Source organism: Pseudophryne corroboree, chromosome 2, assembly GCF_028390025.1.
Source record: "Pseudophryne corroboree isolate aPseCor3 chromosome 2, aPseCor3.hap2, whole genome shotgun sequence".
In the NCBI taxonomy this organism is placed as follows: Eukaryota; Metazoa; Chordata; class Amphibia; order Anura; family Myobatrachidae; genus Pseudophryne; species Pseudophryne corroboree.
This window is the reverse complement of record NC_086445.1, coordinates 41,301,761-41,324,924: the sequence shown is the minus strand read 5'-3', so window position 1 is coordinate 41,324,924 and position 23,164 is coordinate 41,301,761. Positions and strand designations below refer to the sequence as shown.

The 23,164-nt window shown below is 48.2% G+C and overlaps 1 protein-coding gene across 3 annotated transcripts in view; it reads right to left on the bottom strand.

Moving 5' to 3' along the window:
* The window catches only part of FCHSD2 (FCH and double SH3 domains 2), a 184,717-nt gene that overhangs the window by 62,422 nt on the left and 99,131 nt on the right, over positions 1-23,164 (bottom strand). For all 3 annotated transcript variants that reach the window (XM_063951220.1, XM_063951222.1, XM_063951221.1), the window contains exons 5-6: positions 13,353-13,497; positions 12,345-12,478 (exon numbers count right to left, since the gene is read on the bottom strand). In XM_063951220.1, the coding sequence (XP_063807290.1) occupies positions 12,345-12,478; positions 13,353-13,497 (279 nt within the window). The remainder of the gene's footprint in view (positions 1-12,344; positions 12,479-13,352; positions 13,498-23,164) is intronic.

Sequence of the window (23,164 nt, the reverse complement as noted above, 5' to 3'; positions counted from 1 at the left end):
AATCATTCCTAGGAACAGCAGACGAGTTGTCGGGATTAAATGGGATTTTGGAATATTCAGAATCCACCCGTGTTGTCTTAGCACCTCTTGAGATAGTGCTAAAGCTGTCTCCAGCTGTTCTCTGGACCTTGCCCTTATTAGGAGATCGTCCAAGTATGGGATAACTAATACGCCTTTTCTTCGAAGAAGAATCATCATCTCGGCCATTACCTTGGTAAAGACCCGAGGCGCCGTGGACAATCCGAACGGCAGCGTCTGAAACTGATAGTGACAGTTTTGAACAATGAACCTGAGGTACCCCTGGTGTGCGGGGTAAATCGGAACGTGTAGATACGCATCCTTGATGTCCAAGGATACCATAAAGTCCCCTTCTTCCAGGTTCGCTATCACTGCTCTGAGTGACTCCATCTTGAACTTGAACTTTTTTATGTAGAGGTTCAAGGACTTCAGATTTAGAATAGGCCTTACCGAGCCATCCGGCTTCGGTACCACAAATAGAGTGGAATAATACCCCTTTCCTTGTTGTAATAGGGGTACTTTGACTATCACCTGCTGAGCGTACAGCTTGTGAATGGCTTCCAACACCCTCTCCCTTTCGGAAGAGACGGTTGGTAAGGCAGACTTCAGGAAACGATGAGGAGGATCCGTCTCTAATTCCAACCTGTACCCCTGAGATATTATCTGCAGGATCCAGGGGTCTACCTGCGAGTGAGCCCACTGCGCGCTGTAATTTTTGAGACGGCCCCCCACTGTCCCCGAGTCCGCTTGAGAGGCCCCAGCGTCATGCTGAGGTTTTTGCAGGAGCCGGGGAGGGCTTCTGTTCCTGGGAAGGAGCTGCCTGTTGGTGTCTCTTCCCTCTTCCTCTGCCTCGTGGCAGGTACGACAAGCCCTTTGCTCTCTTATTTTTGTAGGAGCGAAAAGGCTGCGGTTGAAAGGTCGGTGCCTTTCTCTGTTGGGGAGTGACTTGAGGTAAAAAAGTGGATTTCCCGGCAGTAGCCGTGGCCACCAAGTCTGATAGACCAACTCCAAATAACTCCTCCCCTTTATACGGCAAAACCTCCATGTGACGTTTTGAATCCGCATCGCCTGTCCACTGTCGTGTCCATAAGGCTCTTCTGGCTGAAATGGACATAGCACTCACCCGAGATGCCAGTGTGCAAATATCCCTCTGTGCATCACGCATATAGATAAATGCATCCTTTATTTGTTCTAACGACAGTAAAACATTGTCCCTATCTAGGGTATCAATATTTTCAATCAGGGATTCTGACCAAACTACTCCAGCACTGCACATCCAGGCAGTTGCTATAGCTGGTCGTAGTATAACACCTGCATGTGTGTATATATTCTTTTGAATAACTTCCATCTTTCTATCTGATGGATCCTTAAGTGCGGCCGTCTCAGGAGAGGGTAACGCCACTTGTTTGGATAAGCGTGTGAGCGCCTTGTCCACCTTAGGGGGTGTTTCCCAGCGCGCCCTAACCTCTGGCGGGAAAGGGTATAATGCCAATAACTTTTTTGAAATTATCAACTTTTTATCAGGAGCAACCCACGCTTCATCACACACGTCATTTAATTCTTCTGATTCAGGAAAAACTGTTTGTAGTTTTTTCACACCATACATAATACCCTGTTTTACGGTATCTGTAGTATCAGCTAAATGTAACGTCTCCTTCATTGCCAAAATCATATAACGTGTGGCCCTACTGGAAAATACGTTTGAATTTCTACCGTCGTCACTGGAATCAGTGCCCGTGTCTGGGTCTGTGTCGACCGACTGAGGCAAAGGGCGTTTTACAGCCCCTGACGGTGTTTGAGGCGCCTGGACAGGCATTAATTGATTGTCCGGCCGCCTCATGTCCTCAACTGACTGTTTAAGGGAAGATAAACCATCACGTAATTCCACAAATAAAGGCATCCATTCTGGTGTCGACCCCCTGGGGGGTGACATCTGCATATTTGGCAATTGCTCCGCCTCCACACCAATATCGTCCTCATACATGTCGACACCACGTACCGACACACACCGCAAACTCACAGGGAATGCTCTAATGAAGACAGGACCCACTAGCCCTTTTGGGGAGACAGAGGGAGAGTCTGCCAGCACACACCACAAAGCGCTATATATACAAGGGATATCCTTATATTAAGTGCTCCCTTATAGCTGCTTTAATATATATATATATAGCCATTAATGTGCCCCCCCTCTCTGTTTTACCCTGTTTCTGTAGTGCAGTGCAGGGGAGAGACCTGGGAGCCGTTCTGACCAGCGGAGCTGTGACAGAAAATGGCGCCGTGTGCTGAGGAGATAGGCCCCGCCCCTTTTTCGGCGGGTTCTTCTCCCGCTATTTTTCCAGTCAGGCAGGGGTTAAATATCTCCATATAGCCCCTATGGGCTATATGTGAGGTATTTTTAGCCTTGTATAAGGTTTATATTTGCCTCTCAGAGCGCCCCCCCCCAGCGCTCTGCACCCTCAGTGACTGCCCAGTGAAGTGTGCTGAGAGGAAAATGGCGCACAGCTGCAGTGCTGTGCGCTACCTTATGAAGACTGAGGAGTCTTCAGCCGCCGGTTTCCGGACCTCTTCACGCTTCAGCATCTGCAAGGGGGTCGGCGGCGCGGCTCCGGGACCGGACTCCACGGCTGGGCCTGTGTTCGATCCCTCTGGAGCTAATGGTGTCCAGTAGCCAAGCAGCAAATCCACTCTGCATGCAGGTGAGTTTACTACTTTCCCCCTAAGTCCCACGTTGCAGTGATCCTGTTGCCAGCAGGACTCACTGTAAAGAAAAAAACCTAAACTAAACTTTCTCTAAGCAGCTCTTTAGGAGAGCCACCTAGATTGCACCCTTCTCGTTCGGGCACAAAATCTAACTGGAGTCTGGAGGAGGGTCATAGGGGGAGGAGCCAGTGCACACCACCTGACCTAGTAAAGCTTTACTTTTTTGTGCCCTGTCTCCTGCGGAGCCGCTATTCCCCATGGTCCTTTCAGGAACCCCAGCATCCACTTAGGACGATAGAGAAAGGACGGTAGGATTCAACCTTCCTGGGGTCCTTATCTGGCTTGGGAATTACTATAATCAAAGCCTCCGCCATAGACGGGGGAAGCACATTTTGGGCAAAAATTGCATTGAACAACTCAAGCAACTGAGGGGCAAAGAATTTTGTATATTTCTTATACAGCTCTGACGGGATGCCATCAAGGCCAGGGGCCTTACCATCGGGGGAGGCAGAGATCACAGTCTCAATCTCCTCCATCGACAAAGGAGCGTCTAGAAGGGCCCTGGCCTCACTGGAGATACGGGGCAAGTGGACTCCATCCAAGTAGTCACATAGCTCCAGCGGGGAACAGGTCAACCCAGAACTATATAGTGCCTGATAGTATGAGACAAATTCCGCCACGATCTGGGGGGTGCGGTCCAGCATAGACCCAGCTGAATCTAAAATCTCCACGACAGTATGAGAGGAACGATCACCCCTTGCAAGATTGGCCAAATAAGAACCTGGTCTATCCCCAGTAGCATACTGGACATGCGAGGAGAAGAGAAGTCTGTGCTGGGTTTTCCCCCACAGGTAATCATTCCACTCACCCTGCGCATGAAGCCACATCAACTTAGAGGCATCCAAGCCATCCCGCACATATGTCAACTCTGAAGCAACCACCCGGGCCTCCAATTCAGACTCATGTTTCTTAAAGGAGGATTTAAGACTCCCCACCCGCTTAATCAATGTTCCTCTCAAGAAAGCCTTGAAAGTGTCCCATAACAGAGACACATCCGAGGTGTCATCATGCATAATGAAGAATTCTAACCAGCTAGCCTCCAAATCAGATCCCTCGCCCATATGCGTCAACCAGAAGGGATTAAATTTCCACACTGCCTGGCCTCGCTGGCAGTTTAAGTCAATATGTAACGATATAGGGGAGTGATCCGAAATACCCCTAGTCTCATATTTAACATTTTGAACTTTGGGCAAAAGCTCCCGGGACAGAAGAGCCAAATCTATCCTAGAGAAGGAAGAGTGAGAGCGTGAAAAACACGAGTATTGCCTCAAATCAGGATTCTTCAATCTCCAGGGGTCGATCAGACCCAACTCCGAAACAGTGTCTGCAAATGGGGAATGCCCGGGCCGTGGGTTGGAGGACGCCCCGGACAACCTATCCAAGTCGCGATTTAAAACGTTGTTGAAGTCCCCCATACAGATTACGGCTACGTCAGGAGAGGCAGCCATAAAGGCAGATGCCTTTTTAAGGACGTCATGCTAGTATGGAGGGGGTACATACACAGCCAACAATAACAAGGGGACGGAGTTAATTCTGCACTTGAGAAATACATATCTACCCCATTGATCTGTTTGCACAGAATCAAGCGCAAAGGGAACAGATTTCCTAATTAGGATCGACACTCCCAGGGAAGCTGCAGTATGCATAGAATGGTAAGCCCAGCCTACCCATGGTTTTTTAAGGGACATAATCTTAGTACCCAGTAAGTGGGTTTCCATCAGGCAGGTTATATCCGAAGCATAGTGCTTAATCTGTCGTAGGATCAAGGAGCGCTTAATCTTGTCATTGATCCCCCGCACGTTCCACGACAGAAACTTAACCACCGCCATAGCAGGGCATCGTTGTAATATTGCAAAGCACCCGCGGCCAGCCACCGCCAGTGAACATCAAAGAAAATAAGCCTGCAGTTAGTTGCAACTTTGACACAGCGGGAAAAAACACATCGCACAGCAAAAAATGTAAACTTATCAATACTAACAGTCCAAAATAACCCCCACCCCCACCCCGTATACCACCTAAAACTAGCAGCATACCTGGTTCCCCAACAACGAAACACCCTAATTACTAACAATCCCAACTAAGGCAGAGAGCACCGTAACATACTCCGCCAACACCAACTAGGGTTAAATTCCTATATCCACTAAGGGGGCCAAGAATATAATGACCTTGAGACAGGAGAGTCCCCCAGCCAAACTTAAAACAAAACCGATCCCCCCCCCCCCCTAGACCAGCACCCCCACAAAATAATCGCTTACCCCGTAAAAACTGTATGGCGGAGAGAACACAGAGAGCATAAAGCCCAAGAGCAACATAGAGGCAGCATCAAACAACGCCCATCTCCACAGAGCCACCCCCTCCCAATGAAGGCCCATAAGGGCCACAGAAAGCCCCTACGTGAACAACATAGCAGCACAATGCAAACAGTAGCGTATTTGACTAGCTGAGAAATCACATATATAAGTGCAATCAGCGGCTACCGCTCCCTGAGTCGAAATGAGTCTATCCAGGCAGAATATCAACTCGCAGGGAATCATAAAAAGAAACCATAGCCACTAACAACTATACATCCCTCCCAAGACAATGTAACAATAACATAGCAGACATGAAAAACAGTATGTTTGCAGGTAGAGAAATCAAATGCAAAAGTTCAATCAGCGGCTAACGCCCGCCGTGCCGGAAAGCGTCCGTCCAGCCACACTGATGCTTCACGAGGGGTCATGAAGAATTTTGTTTCACCATCCGAGACCACTCGCAGTTTAGACGGAAAGAGCATGGCATAGGGGATATTCAGTTCCCGCAGCCTGCGTTTCACAGGGACAAACTGAGCTCTATCCTTCTGAACGTCGACAGCAAAATCCGGAAAAACTGACACTGGGGAACCGTTCCACTTAAGGGGACCCTTGATGCGGGCCAGTCTCAGAATCACATCTCTATCCCGATAATGAAGGACTTTGGCGATAAACGTACGGGGAGGAGCCCCCGGAGGTAACGGGCGCATCGGGACCCTGTGGGCGCGTTCCACCGCGAAGTGCGAGGTGAACTCCTCCGCTCCAAACGTATCCAACAGCCAGCGTTCAAGAAATTTTTCAGGGGAGGCACCCTCTTCTTTCTCCGGGAGCCCAACGAAACGGACATTATTTCGCCGCAGTCTCCCCTCCATATCAGTCATCTTTTTATGCACTTCCGTCATCTGTGACTCCAAAGCAGAAGTGCGTCGACCGAGAGGCGTAACAGTGTCTTCCAATGTGGAGGTGCGCGTCTCAACCTCACCGACCCTCTCTCGCACCCGCTGAAGGTCTTGGTGTATAATGGATAAGTCCGCCTGGACCTGACCAATCCTGTCGGCCAAGCGGGCTTCACTGGCCGTGACCGCATCCAGCACCTTTTGCAAAGCAGCATCGGTGGCCTCCGCAGATGAGGAGCTAGCCGACGGAGAAGGCGGTGCCGAGGTCGACTGCACCTCCCCCCCCTGTTGGGACCTTGTCGGCGGATTTCTGGCATACTTCTCTAGCTTCGCCGCAGCAGACTGCTGCGGTTTGACCATTATAGCCGAGCGGATGGCAGGGAGCAAGACGTATAATAAATAGTATATCAGGAACTGTCCAGGGACGGCCAATAAGTAACTTGATGTAGTATATCAGAATTGTCCAGTCGCTGCCTGCGGGTAAGTATAGTATATCAAAACTGTCCAGTGACCGTGTATATTATTAAAAGAGTCAGCCTCGGTCAGCACAGAATGAATGAATGCAGCAGGATGTTAAAGTGTGGTTCCCCTCCCCCTCAGCATATGGGGCACATGCAGCATAAAGCTGGTTCCAATCAGGTGAAAATTAAATGTGTGCAGTGCTGCTGAGATTGGGCAACATCATCATTAGAGCCCTCCAAGGGTTAATAGCACAGTCAAAGAGCCCAGCAGGGTAGCAGCAGCGTGGGGAGAGCACAGGCACTTGTAGACTCCAGCCCCACCACACACTTCCCCCTCAGCAGAGCAGAGCACAGAGCGATCGTGCAGGAGCTGGGGCCGCCGGAGCGAGCAGGGAGAGCGGCAGCGGGTCACGTGATGGCTCTGCGGCCGGGGATCCCCCGCAGACCTCCAGAGCAGAAACAGTAGCGAGGTGCCGCAGGAGAGAGAGACGCCCGCCACAGCGTCCTTAGCGACGGCAGAGGGGAAGCCGCGGACTCGATGTGAGTCGCGCTCAAGACGGGAGCCACGTGTAGATCTCTGCGCGGGCAGCAGGATGGCGGCGTCTCGCGTGCTCCAGCAGGTCCGGGCCCCCGCTCACCAGAAACTCCGTGCTGCAGCAGGTATCGGGCTGACGGGTCCCAGCGTGGCACAGGGGTATCCCCACACCTTAGTGCAGGTATTGGGGTGGATCGCAGGCCCAGGGGGGGGACACAGGATGGTAGTACAGGAGTTTATAGCTGGAGAGACACACAACCTGTGTGCTACTCCATGTCCGCCGAAGCCACGCCCCTTAATTGCTGGTATCTTACTCATGCAGACAGACAATACAAAAAATACAAAGACAGACAACTTGCGCGACTCAGTAAATAGCACTAAGGTGTCTCTATAAATATATATCTGGCCAAGTGCAGTGCACGCCAGCAATATGCCTGATCCCAAATTCCCCTTAACACCCCTGCGCCTTCAATGGAGGAGAGATGTAACACAGGAAATTCTGGAAATACAACAGGAAAAACAACAAGAAGCATGGTTAATATGTCCCCATGCTCACAGTATAACACAAAGTGCCGACTTATAATTATGTAGGCAGATTTAATAAACATCTTATGTTGCACTCAAACCTGCACATATAACTTGTATCCTGTTTTAACAAAGACTTCATAGCCTATTGTAATACATATGCAGCGCTGCTGTATTCCCTTTATCAATAAGAGTTGAATCATGAGCTTTTATCCAGTGACCCTGACATTTCTGTGTGCAGGGAACATCACTGTGGCAGCAAAGTTACTCACTAGGCTATGGAGCCTGCCTTTTGACTCTCATTTGTGTGCCCCCCCCGTGCTCCGTGTACCGTTCTCTATACACGGGGCCGGCTATGGTGGAGAGGGAGCCCGAAGCGGCATCGAGGGCCGGGGAGCGCGCTGCATAGAGCCGTGCACACACACACAGTATCCCACACAGTGGGGCGGCAGTGTGAGCTGACCACCCCGTTCAACATACCTGGACCCTGTGGTGAGGCTATGACGGGCCTTCTCTGTAAGTTCCGTCCAGCCTTTACTGCAGGTTTTAGTCCTGCACGTGGTAGTGAGGGAGCTCTTTTTAGAGAGGTCCGACACCCACAGCTGCTAAAGCAGCCTTTACTATCCCGCCCACGCCTATTGGAAGGGGGGAAGGGATGTGGTAAATCGTTGAAAAACTTAGAAAAAATTCCAATGAAATGTGGACAAACTCCACAAGCCTTCTAACTGTGTCGAGCACAGAAAAAACACTGAGGTACTCAGGGATATGGAGGGGAGGTGTAGTTTCAAAATGAATTTATTCAGTGCCTTCTTCCTGTGGAAGCCGTCCATATCCCAAGAGTACTCCAGTGACCCCTAGTGGATGAAAAAGAAATGGTCAACACGGGACAGTTCAACACATGAAAAGGTTGACCTGGATTTTCAAACTGTTTTTGGTGTCATTTTTTCCGTAACATGACCAGGAACTCCAAGTAGTGCACCGCGTCTCCTTGCATGGCTCACATGCAGGCAAGGTGCCTCGCTCCGCTACCTACCGCTGCGCTCAGCGCAGGTTACCGTTTCGAATCATAGTCCCCGTGGATGGTAAAGTATGAAAAAGTTAAAAATCTAATAAAATAAAAAAAAAAAGCCATGTCAGCCTTTTCACGTGTCGACCTGTCCTGCGGCGACCATTTTCATGTGTCGACCATATGTCCATGTTGACCATCCAAACGGATACCGGGAACCGCAACCCGTATAAGAGCACTGCACAAATAAGTCAATCTACTTTTTATTGTTTTTTTAAAATAACCCATAACTTAAAAATGAAAAAACCATAAAAAAAAACAAAAAAAGGTGTAATGGCACAAGTAGGAATTTGCGCTATGTGAGATGACGGGGCAGCAACAAACCATAACCATATATAAAGAGGACAATATATTTATATGTTAAATGGCAGAATTATCCTCAATATTAAGTCTGATTTGTGCTTCTGACCGAAAAAAAAAAAACGTTCTTTAAAAAGAAATTCCTGTAAATAATTTTTTCAAGGGTCCGTCCTGCGGGCGCTCCCAACAGTATACAGGCAAGTGAGGATTATATAACAAAGAGCTGAAATCTACTTCCTCTTGATCATCCCCTATAGTGCAGGGGGAAGAGCGGGGGCAACGGAACAGCCATAAGCTGGGTACACACTAGGCCGACCTATCTGAGGATCGGTAAGTGCATACACACTTACCGATCGCCAGCCCGGTGTATTGTGCCTGACATCACAACTGGGCCCGACCAGCTGTGCTGTTAGTCACCGGCGGCCTCTGCAGCAAGTGTACGAGCAGTCTGCAGATATATCGCCCATTGGCTGTGTCGCAGGGCCGACGCAATATGCCTGAACGACGCAGATCACAGACTACACACCCGCCGACGTGACCATGATATATCGGCCATTCAACTGGTCATTTGATATATCGGCCAATGTGCATCCTGCAAATGAGAGAGAGAAAAAAAATCACAACGCACGGTCTAGCGCGGGGAGGATTCACAGCCGACACGGGGGCAGAGCGGCGACACAAGTTCCTGAACATGACAACCGTGCTGGAGAGCCTCCACTGCATTCTCAATAGTACGTCTTAGCAAGATTTTCCATGCGGGCTCCCCAGGATTAATACTAGTGGCCTGGGCGTGGACAGAATATGTTACCATGCGGGTATGGTGCACTTTTTGCAATTCCACTCCCGGACACTCCTGTGCCACCATGAATTGCTGTGAGTGGAACCTGTCCTGCTAGCTGGTTAATGAACCTGGAAGCTGCTGCGCTGGCACATCCGTGAGCACCGGGCAGACAGGCTCTGAGAGGTAATAAAGAGCCTGACAGTATACCAGGCACTGTACCTTACACCACACACAATATATAGCACATAAATACATAAATCTAGTTTCTACAGCCTGTATTTGTTGTACACACACACAGAGGCCTCTATAAATACGGCCTGTATAATCCAGTGTTCCAGTCCCACGGACGAGCAGGGCATTCTGCGCCTTCTAGTAATCCCTCCCCCCTCCGCACACTGACCCAGAGCAGAGCCAATGCACATTTCATGCAGTATCGCAGTTTCCACTGGAGGGCTCTGCCAACACAAGCAGAACGTACACACACAGATCCCAGATAATCTCCGAGCGTTTCAGATAGGAGAGACTAATCCCTAACGGGTGGAATGAGAGTTACATCCGCGCTGCAGCCCCGTTCTGCCTCCCATTTACGCCCCAGCCTGCAGTGTATACAGGGGGCGGCAGACACAGCTCGTCAGGAGAAAGCCGGGCAATCCGGAACTGCCCTCAGAACTTGGCCTGTATGTGTCCGTATGTAATAATAGACAAATCATGTAATATATGTAACCATGACTACAAGCGGCATAGAGAACCCTATCCCCAGTGGGAAGTGCGGATCCCACATGTAACAGACCACTGTTCCTTGCAGGCCTCTTGCACCCTGTTCCACTACCATTTGCTATATCCATCCAAACACCACCCATTTGCATAAAGCCCCACCCATATCAGAACTAGCCCCACCCCATCCCAGGTATACACTGCAGGGGAACCTAGCGCGTCATGGGTGTGGTATGGAAGGTCGACAGTGTCTAGGTCGACCACTATTGGTCGACAGGTCAAAAGGTCGACATGAGTTTTTTAATGTTTTTTTGGTGTCGTTTTCCTCGTAGAGTGGCCGGGAGCCCCAATTAGTGCACCGTGTCCCCTCGCATGGCTCGCTTCGCTCGGCACAGATTACCGTTCCAATCGTAGTCCACGTGGACCGTTAAGTATGAAAAGGTTCAATAAAATTAAAAAAAATCGTGAAAAACCCATGTCGACCTTTTTGACCTGCCGACCTAGAGACCCTGTCGACCTAGTTACTGTCGACCGATTGGTAAGTGTGTATACTTACCAAATCAGCCACTATGTTGGCAGATCCACCTGTCGGCAGTTCTGTCGGCATAGTGTGCACCCAGCTTAACCGCATGCAATCCATCAGCAAGCTGTTGTACGGTGCCTGCATCTTGCTGTCAGTATCGTTATTAAGATCCGTCCAAGTGAAAATATAAATAAAATCTACTGGAAAAAGCGGTGTCTCCTACATAGAGATCCCCCTACTACTAACTCGCAGCCTACCTGTACATTCTGCCCCAGCAACTCCATATGTTGTCTGGTTGTGCCCTATGAATAGAGAAACTGATAACACTCCGGATGTGAGAGAAGAGAAGGTACCGCCCTCGTTAGATTCCATGACGCGCGATTACTATTGGGCGTCACACTCCTGAGCTACGCCTTCAGTAGCGATCCCACCCGCATTCTGCTTTATTCTGCAACCAAACCCTGCAGTTACAGACACCAGTCCCCATGTCATGTCCCTGCCGCAGAGGAGCCCAGGAGCCATCATTACAGGCTATGCGCCCAAAACACTTCTCATCTTTCTCCCCAATCATTCAAATAGAAATCGCATGAAACGAAGCCATTAGATCACAGAACAACAAAGCTGCAGCCTGCGTATGTTACCGCTACTGCTTTATAGATTATTTACCCTTGGAGATAGCGGGATTGAGTTTCAGTGGTCGGAACTGGGTGATGGGGTCTACAATATATTGTGTACATATTGGATGGCATTCCCTTACAACGCTAAAAACTATTTTCTTGTGCGATTCAACAATTAACAAAATTAAAATAAGAAAACGTCTCCATTTTCTCTCTCTCCAATGCTTGATGCCTCTCCCCCAGAGACTCATAGAAGTGTGTCCGATGATACAACATGAAAGTTACTTATGTCTACAACACACTGTGTGTGATTTACACTATATACTATTCTCAGCGCCAAATACTCTTGAAGAAATAAAACACTTCTGAATTTAACATTTTAAATACAACTGAAGCGACAATGTCCGATTCTGGATTGGGATCAGCATTCATCAAACTCAAAGGACAGGATTCCGGTTCTATTAAACCCCAATTTCCCGGTATTTACAGCAGGCATGAGACATCGCTTATCAAATAAAAATAGATACAGATATATCACCTACAATATGCAAATTATAGCCTATAATTGGCTCATTTAGTGACGGTGTTTGATACATTCCTAACAGAACTATCCACACGGTTCATTAAAATAAAAAGCCTGCAATTGCACTCCCATCGATGAAACACAAAGACACGTTAATGTGATTTTGGACCATTGTGATTAAGCCCCCAGTGATTGTACGTGGAGACGACTGCAGCCCCCACCCCCTCAGTGTAAGCCACAGCTTCTTTCCGCCCTCCACCCCCAGCCAAACGCTGCAATGAATGAATTATTGTACACTTGCCGTATCTCCGGCTAATATTAGACACCGGGAACTCACTTGGCATCGATGTCGGCTTTTTCTCGCATTGCCTGAGCCATCTGCTCAGCCTCAAAGTACTTCTTTTTGGCCTTCGCTAAATCCTTCACTGTCTCCTGCAGCTCTGTCTGGATCTTTGTCAACTGGTCTACACACTGCAAAACAAAAGCGGAACGTGTATTGTGTTAGCATCTGACCGCACAGGACACCATCGGCGCACGGTTCTCATGGTCGCAGACCTCTACGTGAAATATTAGGCTTAGAGGCTGCTGCGGAGTGTTTGGGGACACGAGGCCTCTCCTCTGGGAGCAGATTTATGGGAGAGAGGTGGAATCTGATTTTTGGATAGATGAATCCTTGTTACAGAATTATTTTTTACTCTAAAGAGAACCATTAGCTGTTACTGTATCTCTTACTGAAAGATTTGGGGGTAAGAAGTGCACACTGGATCCGGGATGAATGGCTGCAAGGTTTCGTATATTAATTACGCTGAAATTATCTACTATATATGTATTATGTTATTTTTGTATTTCTGCTGGAGCCCCATGCACAGAGACTGGCCCGTGGCAGATGCCCTCTCTGCCTAACCGTTTAAATGTCTCCATATTAATTATCTTCTAGGGAAAAGAAGCAATCCTGAAAGGATTATGCCCTCCGATAGGGACCACAGAGCCATACAATGGAAACCACAAGAGCTGGTGGATCTGGAAGCATTATAACAATATAAACGCAAAGCCACTGTTATAACATAAATGTTTGCTTTATAATTGTGTGTTGGGTCTTAGCGTCACTTAATGAGACATCAGCAAGATACGCAGGACAAACCATTGTACACTAACTATGGGGGACAGCAACCACTCAGATTTTAGCTACTATTTTCTAGAACAGACATGATGAATGAACGCTAGAATCTGATTGGTGGCTATTTGCAACATCCCAGCATTTCCTTTTCAGAAGGTTTGATAAATCTCCCCCTTTTGTGCCCAAACTCACTGTACAGGTTACACACGGACACACCGGAGAACGCACCTTTTTCAGCTGCTGTTCCTTGTATAACTTCACGGTCCTGGCCGGTTCAGAGATCAAGTTCTTGTAGTTCTCGCAGATGTTAATACGGGTCTGTGCTACCTGCATGGTCCCTTCCAGGAAGGATTTCCACACGGTGTATATGTTCCTAGGAGAAGAGGGGGCAGAGAGTAAGCACATAGGACCTTACTGTATGTATCATTCTGCTGGGGGTGTTCGTTTGGTTAGCTAACAGTCTCCTAGGTAACAAATGTTCTATGAGTTGAGATTGTTAATTCATTGACATTATGGTGTGTGGATAAGCAGAAGTAAGCAGAGACCGGGCGTACTCCATTTATATGGGGTCTGTTCTAGGAATGCCAAGGATATTAGGATGGTGAGAAATACTACATCAATGTCGCAGCGCCTACCACGAGCTAGCGTAGAGAAAATAAATGGAAACATACAGCCCGTGCTTTCCACCATTGCTAGATCAGCTGTGTATTCAGAAAACCATTCTGAAGTTGCACACCGTTTGCTGCCATATTTTACCATGACAGTTATTACCACATAGCAAGCCATATATCCAATGTGCCCTGCTTTTACCTGAAGCAAAGTGGACATGATATACAGGTATAGAATATTGTCATTACAAATCCAGGACAGCGAATGGAACCTTCAGCCTCAGATCTGTCACAGGCCATGCTTTCTCAGGGCATTAAGTAAATTAATGGTACCGGATTGCCCGATCACATCCAGCCAGTGATGCTAATCAGGACCACTATTATACCAGGGACCTGTCCTCCTATGTAAAGTAAGATGTTTTGGAGGCGAGGGAATTAGCAAACAATGGGACGAGAAGAGCACAATGTATATAAGGTACATGTAAGGAAGGGGGCTGGGAGTATACTTCTCCCGGCAGCCTATGAGGGCCAAGATGTGATCAGCCAACAACAACCGCCATTTAAAATCACACAGCGACAGCTCGCCGCTAACTAAATGTCTCCCTACGTGTTGGCAAAGTGTCTGACAAGCACTTGATGTGTGGTACATAAGCGGACGGCAGGCACTTGGCGTGTTCATGTGCATTTGTGAATGTGAGAAGTACCCATTCACTTCAACTGAATTTCCAGTGTGTGCACTACAAGTAAAAGCTCCATTAAAATGAATGGGCCACTGCAATGAATGGGAAAGTATTGGCAATACTAAAATATATTTTTCAAAGGAATATCCTCACATTGCAGATATCTTTAATTCTGATAAGATGCTTAAAAGAACAATTCTACCCTAATAGCTGGATTTTAGTTGTGGCTGGGACTATGGGATAGCAGTAACAGACTGTGCAGGAGACCCCTAATGAAGGACCCCTCCCCTGTGAGCCCTTCCCCCTCTCACAATCTTAGTGTTAGGTACAGTTCCCCACTACACATTAATAGCCGCTCTTTTATATAAGACCAGCATGAATATTGGGTATAGTGGTAATAAACACCTCTTGTGTATTTAAAGCCAAACCTATTATTAGTAAGAGTAAAGGGCCCCATACATTAGAACGATAATGCCCGATTTCACCCAATTTCAGGCCGATATATCGGGTGAAATCGGGCATTTTGGATGTGTTAACGATCCGATCCGAGTTCCCGTGAGGGTCGGATCGGCTCCCCTAGATTGTTAGTGCTGCACTCGTGATATGTCGGTTCCCGCAGGCATGGCTGGGATCGCATACGATATATCGCATGCAAAATGTACCAAATCGTATGGAACCACTCCCGGGATAGTTCAAGGGAAATCGGCTCCGACTTCAGCCTCAGACATATCGTTGTAGTGTATGGGGCCATTTAAACATATATTGGGTCATATCATTAAAATAAAAATGAATAGAATGTTTCAGTGGGGGCAGACATGCCAAACAGAGCTGGAACGCGTATTTCAGTGCCCTCTGTTTGGGCTTGGTGCAGTTATTCTGCATATGTTCTGCCAAAATAAATAGGAAAATCTTAGCGTATGTATTTTATACTGTAACGTTGAGTTCTGTGCACCCTGTATTGTTCTAAAATCTGCAATACGTGCGGCGGTGTGAAACACTTGTGGCGTCTTATAAAGAAGAAGTAATAACATGCACAGACAACTGTAGCAGCGCCACCATCAGGCAGATGGATGAAGAGCAGGGAGGATTGTTACAGTGTAACACTTAGCGCCTGTTACTTTTACTACTGTATCTCTACAGGATACGTTTTACTGCAGCCTCCGATCTACAGATTACAGCATGAGAGGGCTGCGCTAGCCGTACATCACACAAACCGTATAAGAAGGGGAAGAGACATTTCTGCATTTTAAAAGCTACATAATTCTCAGTCACGCATTAAACCACTTGTTAAATGCGCAGTTTTTTTTTTCTTTTAACCATATAGGTTCTAAATTTACCCCATTGTGTGAGAGGGGAGAATACCAACACACACAAGATGCTTTGCCCATGTAACTGCAATTACTCTGTGACAGATAAAAGCGTTTAATGCAAGTTATGTAGAAAAAATAAGAATTTACTTACCGATAATTCTATTTCTCGTAGTCCGTAGTGGATGCTGGGAACTCCGTAAGGACCATGGGGAATAGCGGCTCCGCAGGAGACAGGGCACATCTAAAGAAAGCTTTAGGATCACCTGGTGTGCACTGGCTCCTCCCCCTATGACCCTCCTCCAAGCCTCAGTTAGGATACTGTGCCCGGACGAGCGTACACAATAAGGAAGGATTTTGAATCCCGGGTAAGACTCATACCAGCCACACCAATCACACTGTACAACTTGTGATCTGAACCCAGTTAACAGCATGATAATAGAGAAGCCTCTCGAAAAGATGGCTCACTACAACAATAACCCAAATTTTTTGGTAACAATAATTATGTACCAGTATTGCAGACAATCCGCACTTGGGATGGGCGCCCAGCATCCACTACGGACTACGAGAAATAGAATTATCGGTAAGTAAATTCTTATTTTCTCTGACGTCCTAGTGGATGCTGGGAACTCCGTAAGGACCATGGGGATTATACCAAAGCTCCCAAACGGGCGGGAGAGTGCGGATGACTCTGCAGCCCCCAATGAGAGAACTCCCGGTCCTCCTCAGCCAGGGTATCAAATTTGTAGAATTTTACAAACGTATTTGCTCCTGACCAAGTAACTACTCGGCAAAGTTGTAAAGCCGAGACCCCTCGGGCAGCTGCCCAAGATGAGCCCACCTTCCTTGTGGAGTGGGCATTTACAGATTTTTGGCTGTGGCAGGCCTGCCACAGAATGTGCAAGCTGAATTGTACTACAAATCCAACGAGCAATAGTCTGCTTAAAAGCAGGAGCACCCAGCTAGTTGGGTGCATAGAGGATAAACAGCGAGTCAGATTTCCTGACTCCAGCCGTCCTGGAAACATATATTTTCCGGGTCCTGACAACGTCTAGCAACTTGGAGTCCTCCAAGTCCCTAGTAGCCGCAGGCACCACAATAGGTTTGGTTCAGGTGAACGCTGAAACCACCTTAGGGAGAAACTGAGGACGAGTCCTCAATTCCGCCCTGTCCGAATGGAAAATCAGATAAGGGCTTTTACAGGATAAAGCCACCAATTCTGACACGCGCCTGGCCCAGGCCAGAGCCAACAGCATGACCACTTTTTCTGTGAGATATTTTAACTCCACAGATTTAAGTGTGTCAAACCAATGTGACTTTTGGAACCCAAAAACCACCTGGAGATCCCAAAAGTGCCACTAAAGGCACAAAAGGAGGCTGTATATGCAGCACCCCTTTAACAAATGTCTGAACTTCAGGGACTGAAGCTAGTTCTTTTTTGGAAGAAAATTGACAGAGCCGAAATTTGAACCTTAATGGACCCCAATTTCAGGCCCATAGACACTCCTGTTTGCAGGAAATGTAGGAATCGACCCAGTTGAATTTCCTCCGTCGAGCCTTACTGGCCTCGCACCACGCAACATATTTTCGCCAAATGCGGTGATAATGTTTTGCGGTTACATCCTTCCTGGCTTTGATCAGGATAGGGATGACTTCATCCGGAATGCCTTTTTCCTTCAGGATCCGGCGTTCAACCGCCATGCCGTCAACGCAGCCGCGGTAAGTCTTGGAACAGACAAGGTCCTTGCTGGAGCAGGTCCCTTCTTAGAGGTAGAGGCTACGGATCCTCCGTGAGCATCTCTTGAAGTTCCGGTTACCAATTCCTTCTTGGCCAATCCGGAGCCACTAATATAGTGCTTACTCCTCTCCATCTTATCAATCTCAGTACCTTGGGTATGAGAGGCAGAGGAGGGAACCCATACACTGATTGGTACACCCACGGTGTTACCAGAGCATCTACAGCTATTGCCTGAGGGTCCCTTGACGTGGCGCAATACCTGTCGAGTTTTTCCCAACGGTTTATAATCATGTGGAAAACTTCTGGGTGAAGTCCTTACTCTCCCGGGTGGAGGTCGTGCTGAGGAAAACTGCTTCCCAGTTGTCCACTCCCGGAATGAAAACTGCTGGCAGTGCTATCACATGGTTTTTCGCCCCGCGAAGAATCCTTGCAGCTTCTGCCATTGCCCTCCTGCTTCTTGTGGCACCCTGTCTGTTTACGTGGGTGACTGCCGTAATGTTGTCCGACTGGATCAACACCGGCTGACCTTGAAGCAGAGGTCTTGCTAAGCTTAGAGCATTGTAAATGGCCCTTAGCTTCAGGACATTTATGTGAAGTGATGTCTCCAGGCTTGACCATAAGCCCTGGATATTCCTTCCCTGTGTGACTGCTCCCCAGCCTCGCAGGCTGGCATCCGTGGCCACCAGGACCCAGTCCCGCATGCCGAATCTGCGGCCCTCTAGAAGATGAGCACTCTGCAACCACCACAGGAGGGATACCCTTGTCCCTGGTGACAGGGTTATCCGCTGAAGCATCTGAAGATGCGACCCGGACCATTTGTCCAGTAGGTTCCACTGGAAAGTCTTGCGTGGAATCTGCCGAATGGGATTGCTTCGTAGGAAGCCACCATTTTTACCCAGAACCCTTGTGCATTGATGCACTGAGACTTGGTTCGGTTTTAGGAGGTTCCTGACTAGCTCGGATAACTCCCTGGCTTTCTCCTCCGGGAGAAACACCTTCTTTCTGGACTGTGTCCAGGATCATCCCTAGGAACAGAAGACAAGTCGTCGGAACCAGCTGCGATTTTGGAATATTGAGAATCCAATCGTGCTGCCGCAACACTACCTGAGGTAGTGCTACACCGATCTCCAACTGTTCCCTGGATCTCACCCTTATCAGGGAATCGTCCAAGTAAAGGATAACTAAAATTCCCTTCCTTCGAAGGAATATCATCATTACGGTCATTACTTCAGTAAAGACCCGGGGTGCTGTGGACCATCCCTACGGCAGCGTCTGAACTGATAGTGACAGTTCTGTACCATAACCTGAGATACCCTTGGTGAGAAGGGTAAATTTTGACATGAAGGTAAGCATCCTTGATGTCCCGAGACATCATGTAGTCCCCTTCTTCCAGGTTTGCAATCACTGCTCTGAGTGACTCAATTTTGAATTTGAACCTCTGTATGTAAGTGTTCAAAGATTTTAGATTTTAGATTTTAAAATCGGTCTCACCGAGCGTCTGGCTTCGGTACCACAATAGTGTGGAATAATACCCCGTTCCCTGTTGCAGGAGGGGTACCTTAATTATCACCTGCTGGGAATACAGCTTGTGAATGGCTTCCAAAACTGTCTCCCTGTCAGCGGGAGACGTCGGTAAAACAGACTTTTGGAAACGGCGAGGGGAATACGTCTCGAATTCCAATTTGTACCCCTGAAATATTACCTGAAGGATCCAGGGGTCTACTTGCGAGTGAGCCCACTGCGCACTAAAATTCATTGAGAACGGGCCCCCACCGTGCCTGAACTTGTAAAGCCCTAGCGTCATACTGAGAGCTTGGCAGAGGCGGAAAAGGGTTTCTGTTCCTGGGAACTGGCTGATCTCTGCAGCCATTTTCCTCTCCCTCTGTCACGAGCAGAAAAGAGGAACCCTTTTGTCCGCTTGCCAACCAGGACTGCGCCTGATAATACGGCGTCTTATTTTGAGAGGCGACCTGGGGTACATTGCCTTTTTTTTTTTTATTTTTTAAGGCAATACTTCCAAATGCCGTTTGGAATCCGCATCACCTGACCACTTTACTGGTATAATTGGACAACGCACTTATACTTGATGCCAGTCGGCAAATATTCCGCTGTGCATCATGCATATATAGAAATGCATCTTTTAATTGCTCTATAGGCAATAATATACTGTCCTTATCTAGGATATCAAATTTCCAGTCAGGGAATCCGACCACGCCAACCCAGCACTGCACATCCAGGCTGAGGCGATTGCTGGTCGCAGTATAACACCAGTATGTGTGTAAATACATTTTAGGACACCCTCCTGCTTTCTATCAGCAGGATCCCTAAGGGCGGCCATCTCCAGAGAGGGTAGAGCCCTTGTTCTTACAAGCGTGTGAGCGCCTTATCCCCCTTAGGGGGTGTTTCCCAACGCACCCTAACCTCTGGCGGGAAAAGGTATACTGCCAATAACTTTTTAGAAATTATCAATTGTTATCGCGGGGAAACCCACGCATCATCACACACCTCATTTTATTTCTCAGATTCAGGAAAACTACAGGAAGTTTTTCCTCACCAAACATAATACCCCTTTTTTTTGGTGGTATTTATATTATCAGAAGAGTGTAAACTTTTTCCATTGCCTCAATCATGCAATGTGTGGCCCTATTGGAAATCACGGTTGTCTCTTCACCGTCGACACAGGAGTCAGTATCCGTGTCGGCGTCTGTATCTGAGGTAACGGGCGCTTTAGAGCCCCTGTATGAGACGTCTGGACATGCACAAGCTGAGTAGCCGGCTGTCTCATGTCAACCACTGTCTTTTATACAAAGCTGACACTGTCACGCAATTTCAACAGTACATCCACTCAGGTGTCGACCCCCCAGGGGGTGACAACACTATTACAGACACTCTACTCCGTCTCCTCATCATTTTTCTCCTCATACATGTCGACACAAACGTACCGACACACAGCACACACACAGGGAATGCTCTGATAGAGGACAGGACCCCACTAGCCCTTTGGGGAGACAGAGGGAGAGTTTGCCAGCACACACCAGAGCGCTATATATATACAGGGATAACCTTATATAAGTGTTTTTCCCTTTATAGCTGCTGTATTGTTTATACTGCGCCTAATTTGTGCCCCCCTCTCTTTTTTAACCCCTTTCTGTAGTGTAGTGACTGCAGGGGAGAGCCAGGGAGCTTCCCTCCAACTGAGCTGTGAGGGAAAATGGCGCCAGTGTGCTGAGGAGATAGGCTCCGCCCCTTTCTCGGCGTCCTTATCATCCGTTTTCTTGTATGTTTTGGCAGGGGTTAAATGCATCCATATAGCCCAGGAGTTATATGTGATGCATTTATTTTAGCCATAAAAGGTTTTCTATCGATTTATTGCGTCTCAGGGCGCTGCCCCCCCAGCGCCCTGCACCCTCAGTGACCGGAGTGTGAAGTGTGCTGAGAGCAATGGCGCACAGCTGCGGTGCTGTGCGCCTACCTTTATCTGAAGACAGGAAAGTCTTCTGCCGCCGATTTTTCCGGACCTCTTCGCTCTTCTGGCTCTGTAAGGGGGCCGGCGGCGCGGCTCCGGTGACCCATCCAGGCTGAACCTGTGATCGTCCCTCTGGAGCTAATGTCCAGTAGCCTAAGAAGCCCAATCCACTCTGCACGCAGGTGAGTTCGCTTCTTCTCCCCTTAGTCCCTCGATGCAGTGAGCCTGTTGCCAGCAGGTCTCACTGAAAATAATAAACCTAAACTAAAACTTTCACAAAGAGCTCAGGAGAGCCCCTAGTGTGCACCCTTCTCGTCGGGCACAGAAAATCTAACTGAGGCTTGGAGGAGGGTCATAGGGGGAGGAGCCAGTGCACACCAGGTGATCCTAAAGCTTTCTTTAGATGTGCCCTGTCTCCTGCGGAGCCGCTATTCCCCATGGTCCTTACGGAGTTCCCAGCATCCACTAGGACGTCAGAGAAATAAGAATTTACTTACCGATAATTCTATTTCTCATAGTCCGTAGTGGATGCTGGGGACTCCGAAAGGACCATGGGGAATAGCGGCTCCGCAGGAGACTGGGCACAAAAGTAAAAAGCTTTAGGACTACCTGGTGTGCACTGGCTCCTCCCCCTATGACCCTCCTCCAAGCCTCAGTTAGGATACTGTGCCCGGACGAGCGTACACAATAAGGAAGGATTTTGAATCCCGGGTAAGACTCATACCAGCCACACCGTACAACTTGTGATCTGAACCCAGTTAACAGCATGATAACAGAAGGAGCCTCTGAAAAGATGGCTCACAACAACAATAACCCGATTTTGTAACAATAACTATGTACAAGTAATGCAGACAATCCGCACTTGGGATGGGCGCCCAGCATCCACTACGGACTATGAGAAATAGAATTATCGGTAAGTAAATTCTTATTTTCTCTAACGTCCTAGTGGATGCTGGGGACTCCGAAAGGACCATGGGGATTATACCAAAGCTCCCAAACGGGCGGGAGAGTGCGGATGACTCTGCAGCACCGAATGAGAGAACTCCAGGTCCTCCTCAGCCAGGGTATCAAATTTGTAGAATTTAGCAAACGTGTTTGCCCCTGACCAAGTAGCTGCTCGGCAAAGTTGTAAAGCCGAGACCCCTCGGGCAGCCGCCCAAGATGAGCCCACTTTCCGTGTGGAATGGGCTTTTACAGATTTTGGCTGTGGCAGGCCTGCCACAGAATGTGCAAGCTGAATTGTACTACAAATCCAACGAGCAATCGTCTGCTTAGAAGCAGGAGCACCCAGCTTGTTGGGTGCATACAGGATAAACAGCGAATCAGATTTTCGGACTCCAGCCATCCTGGAAACATACATTTTCAGGGCCCTGACTACGTCCAGCAACTTGGAATCCTCCAAGTCCCTAGTAGCCGCAGGCACCACAATAGGCTGATTCAAGTGAAAAGCTGAAACCACCTTAGGGAGAAATTGAGGACGAGTCCTCAATTCTGCCCTGTCCGTATGAAAAATTAGGTAAGGGCTTTTATAGGATAAAGCCGCCAATTCTGAGACACGCCTGGCTGAAGCCAGGGCTAACAGCATTACCACTTTCCATGTGAGATATTTTAAGTCCACAGTGGTGAGTGGTTCAAACCAATGTGATTTTAGGAATCCCAAAACTACATTGAGATCCCAAGGTGCCACTGGAGGCACAAAAGGAGGCTGTATATGCAGTACTCCCTTGACAACGTCTGAACTTCAGGAACAGAAGCCAGTTCTTTTTGGAAGAATATTGACAGGGCCGAAATTTGAACCTTAATGGACCCTAATTTGAGGCCCATAGACAGTCCTGTTTGCAGGAAATGCAGGAAACGACCCAGTTGAAATTCCTCCGTAGGGGCCTTCCTGGCCTCGCACCACGCAACATATTTACGCCAAATACGGTGATAATGTTGTACGGTTACATCCTTCCTGGCTTTGATCAGGGTAGGGATGACTTCATCCGGAATGCCTTTTTCCTTCAGGATCCGGCGTTCAACCGCCATGCCGTCAAACGCAGCCGCGGTAAGTCTTGGAACAGACATGGTCCCTGCTGGAGCAGGTCCTTTCTTAGAGGTAGAGGCCACGGGTCTTCCGCGAGCATCTCTTGAATTTCCGGGTACCAAGTCCTTCTTGGCCAATCCGGAGCCACGAGTATAGTCTTTACTCCTCTCCTTCTTATGATTCTCAGTACTTTTGGTATGAGAGAAAGAGGAGGG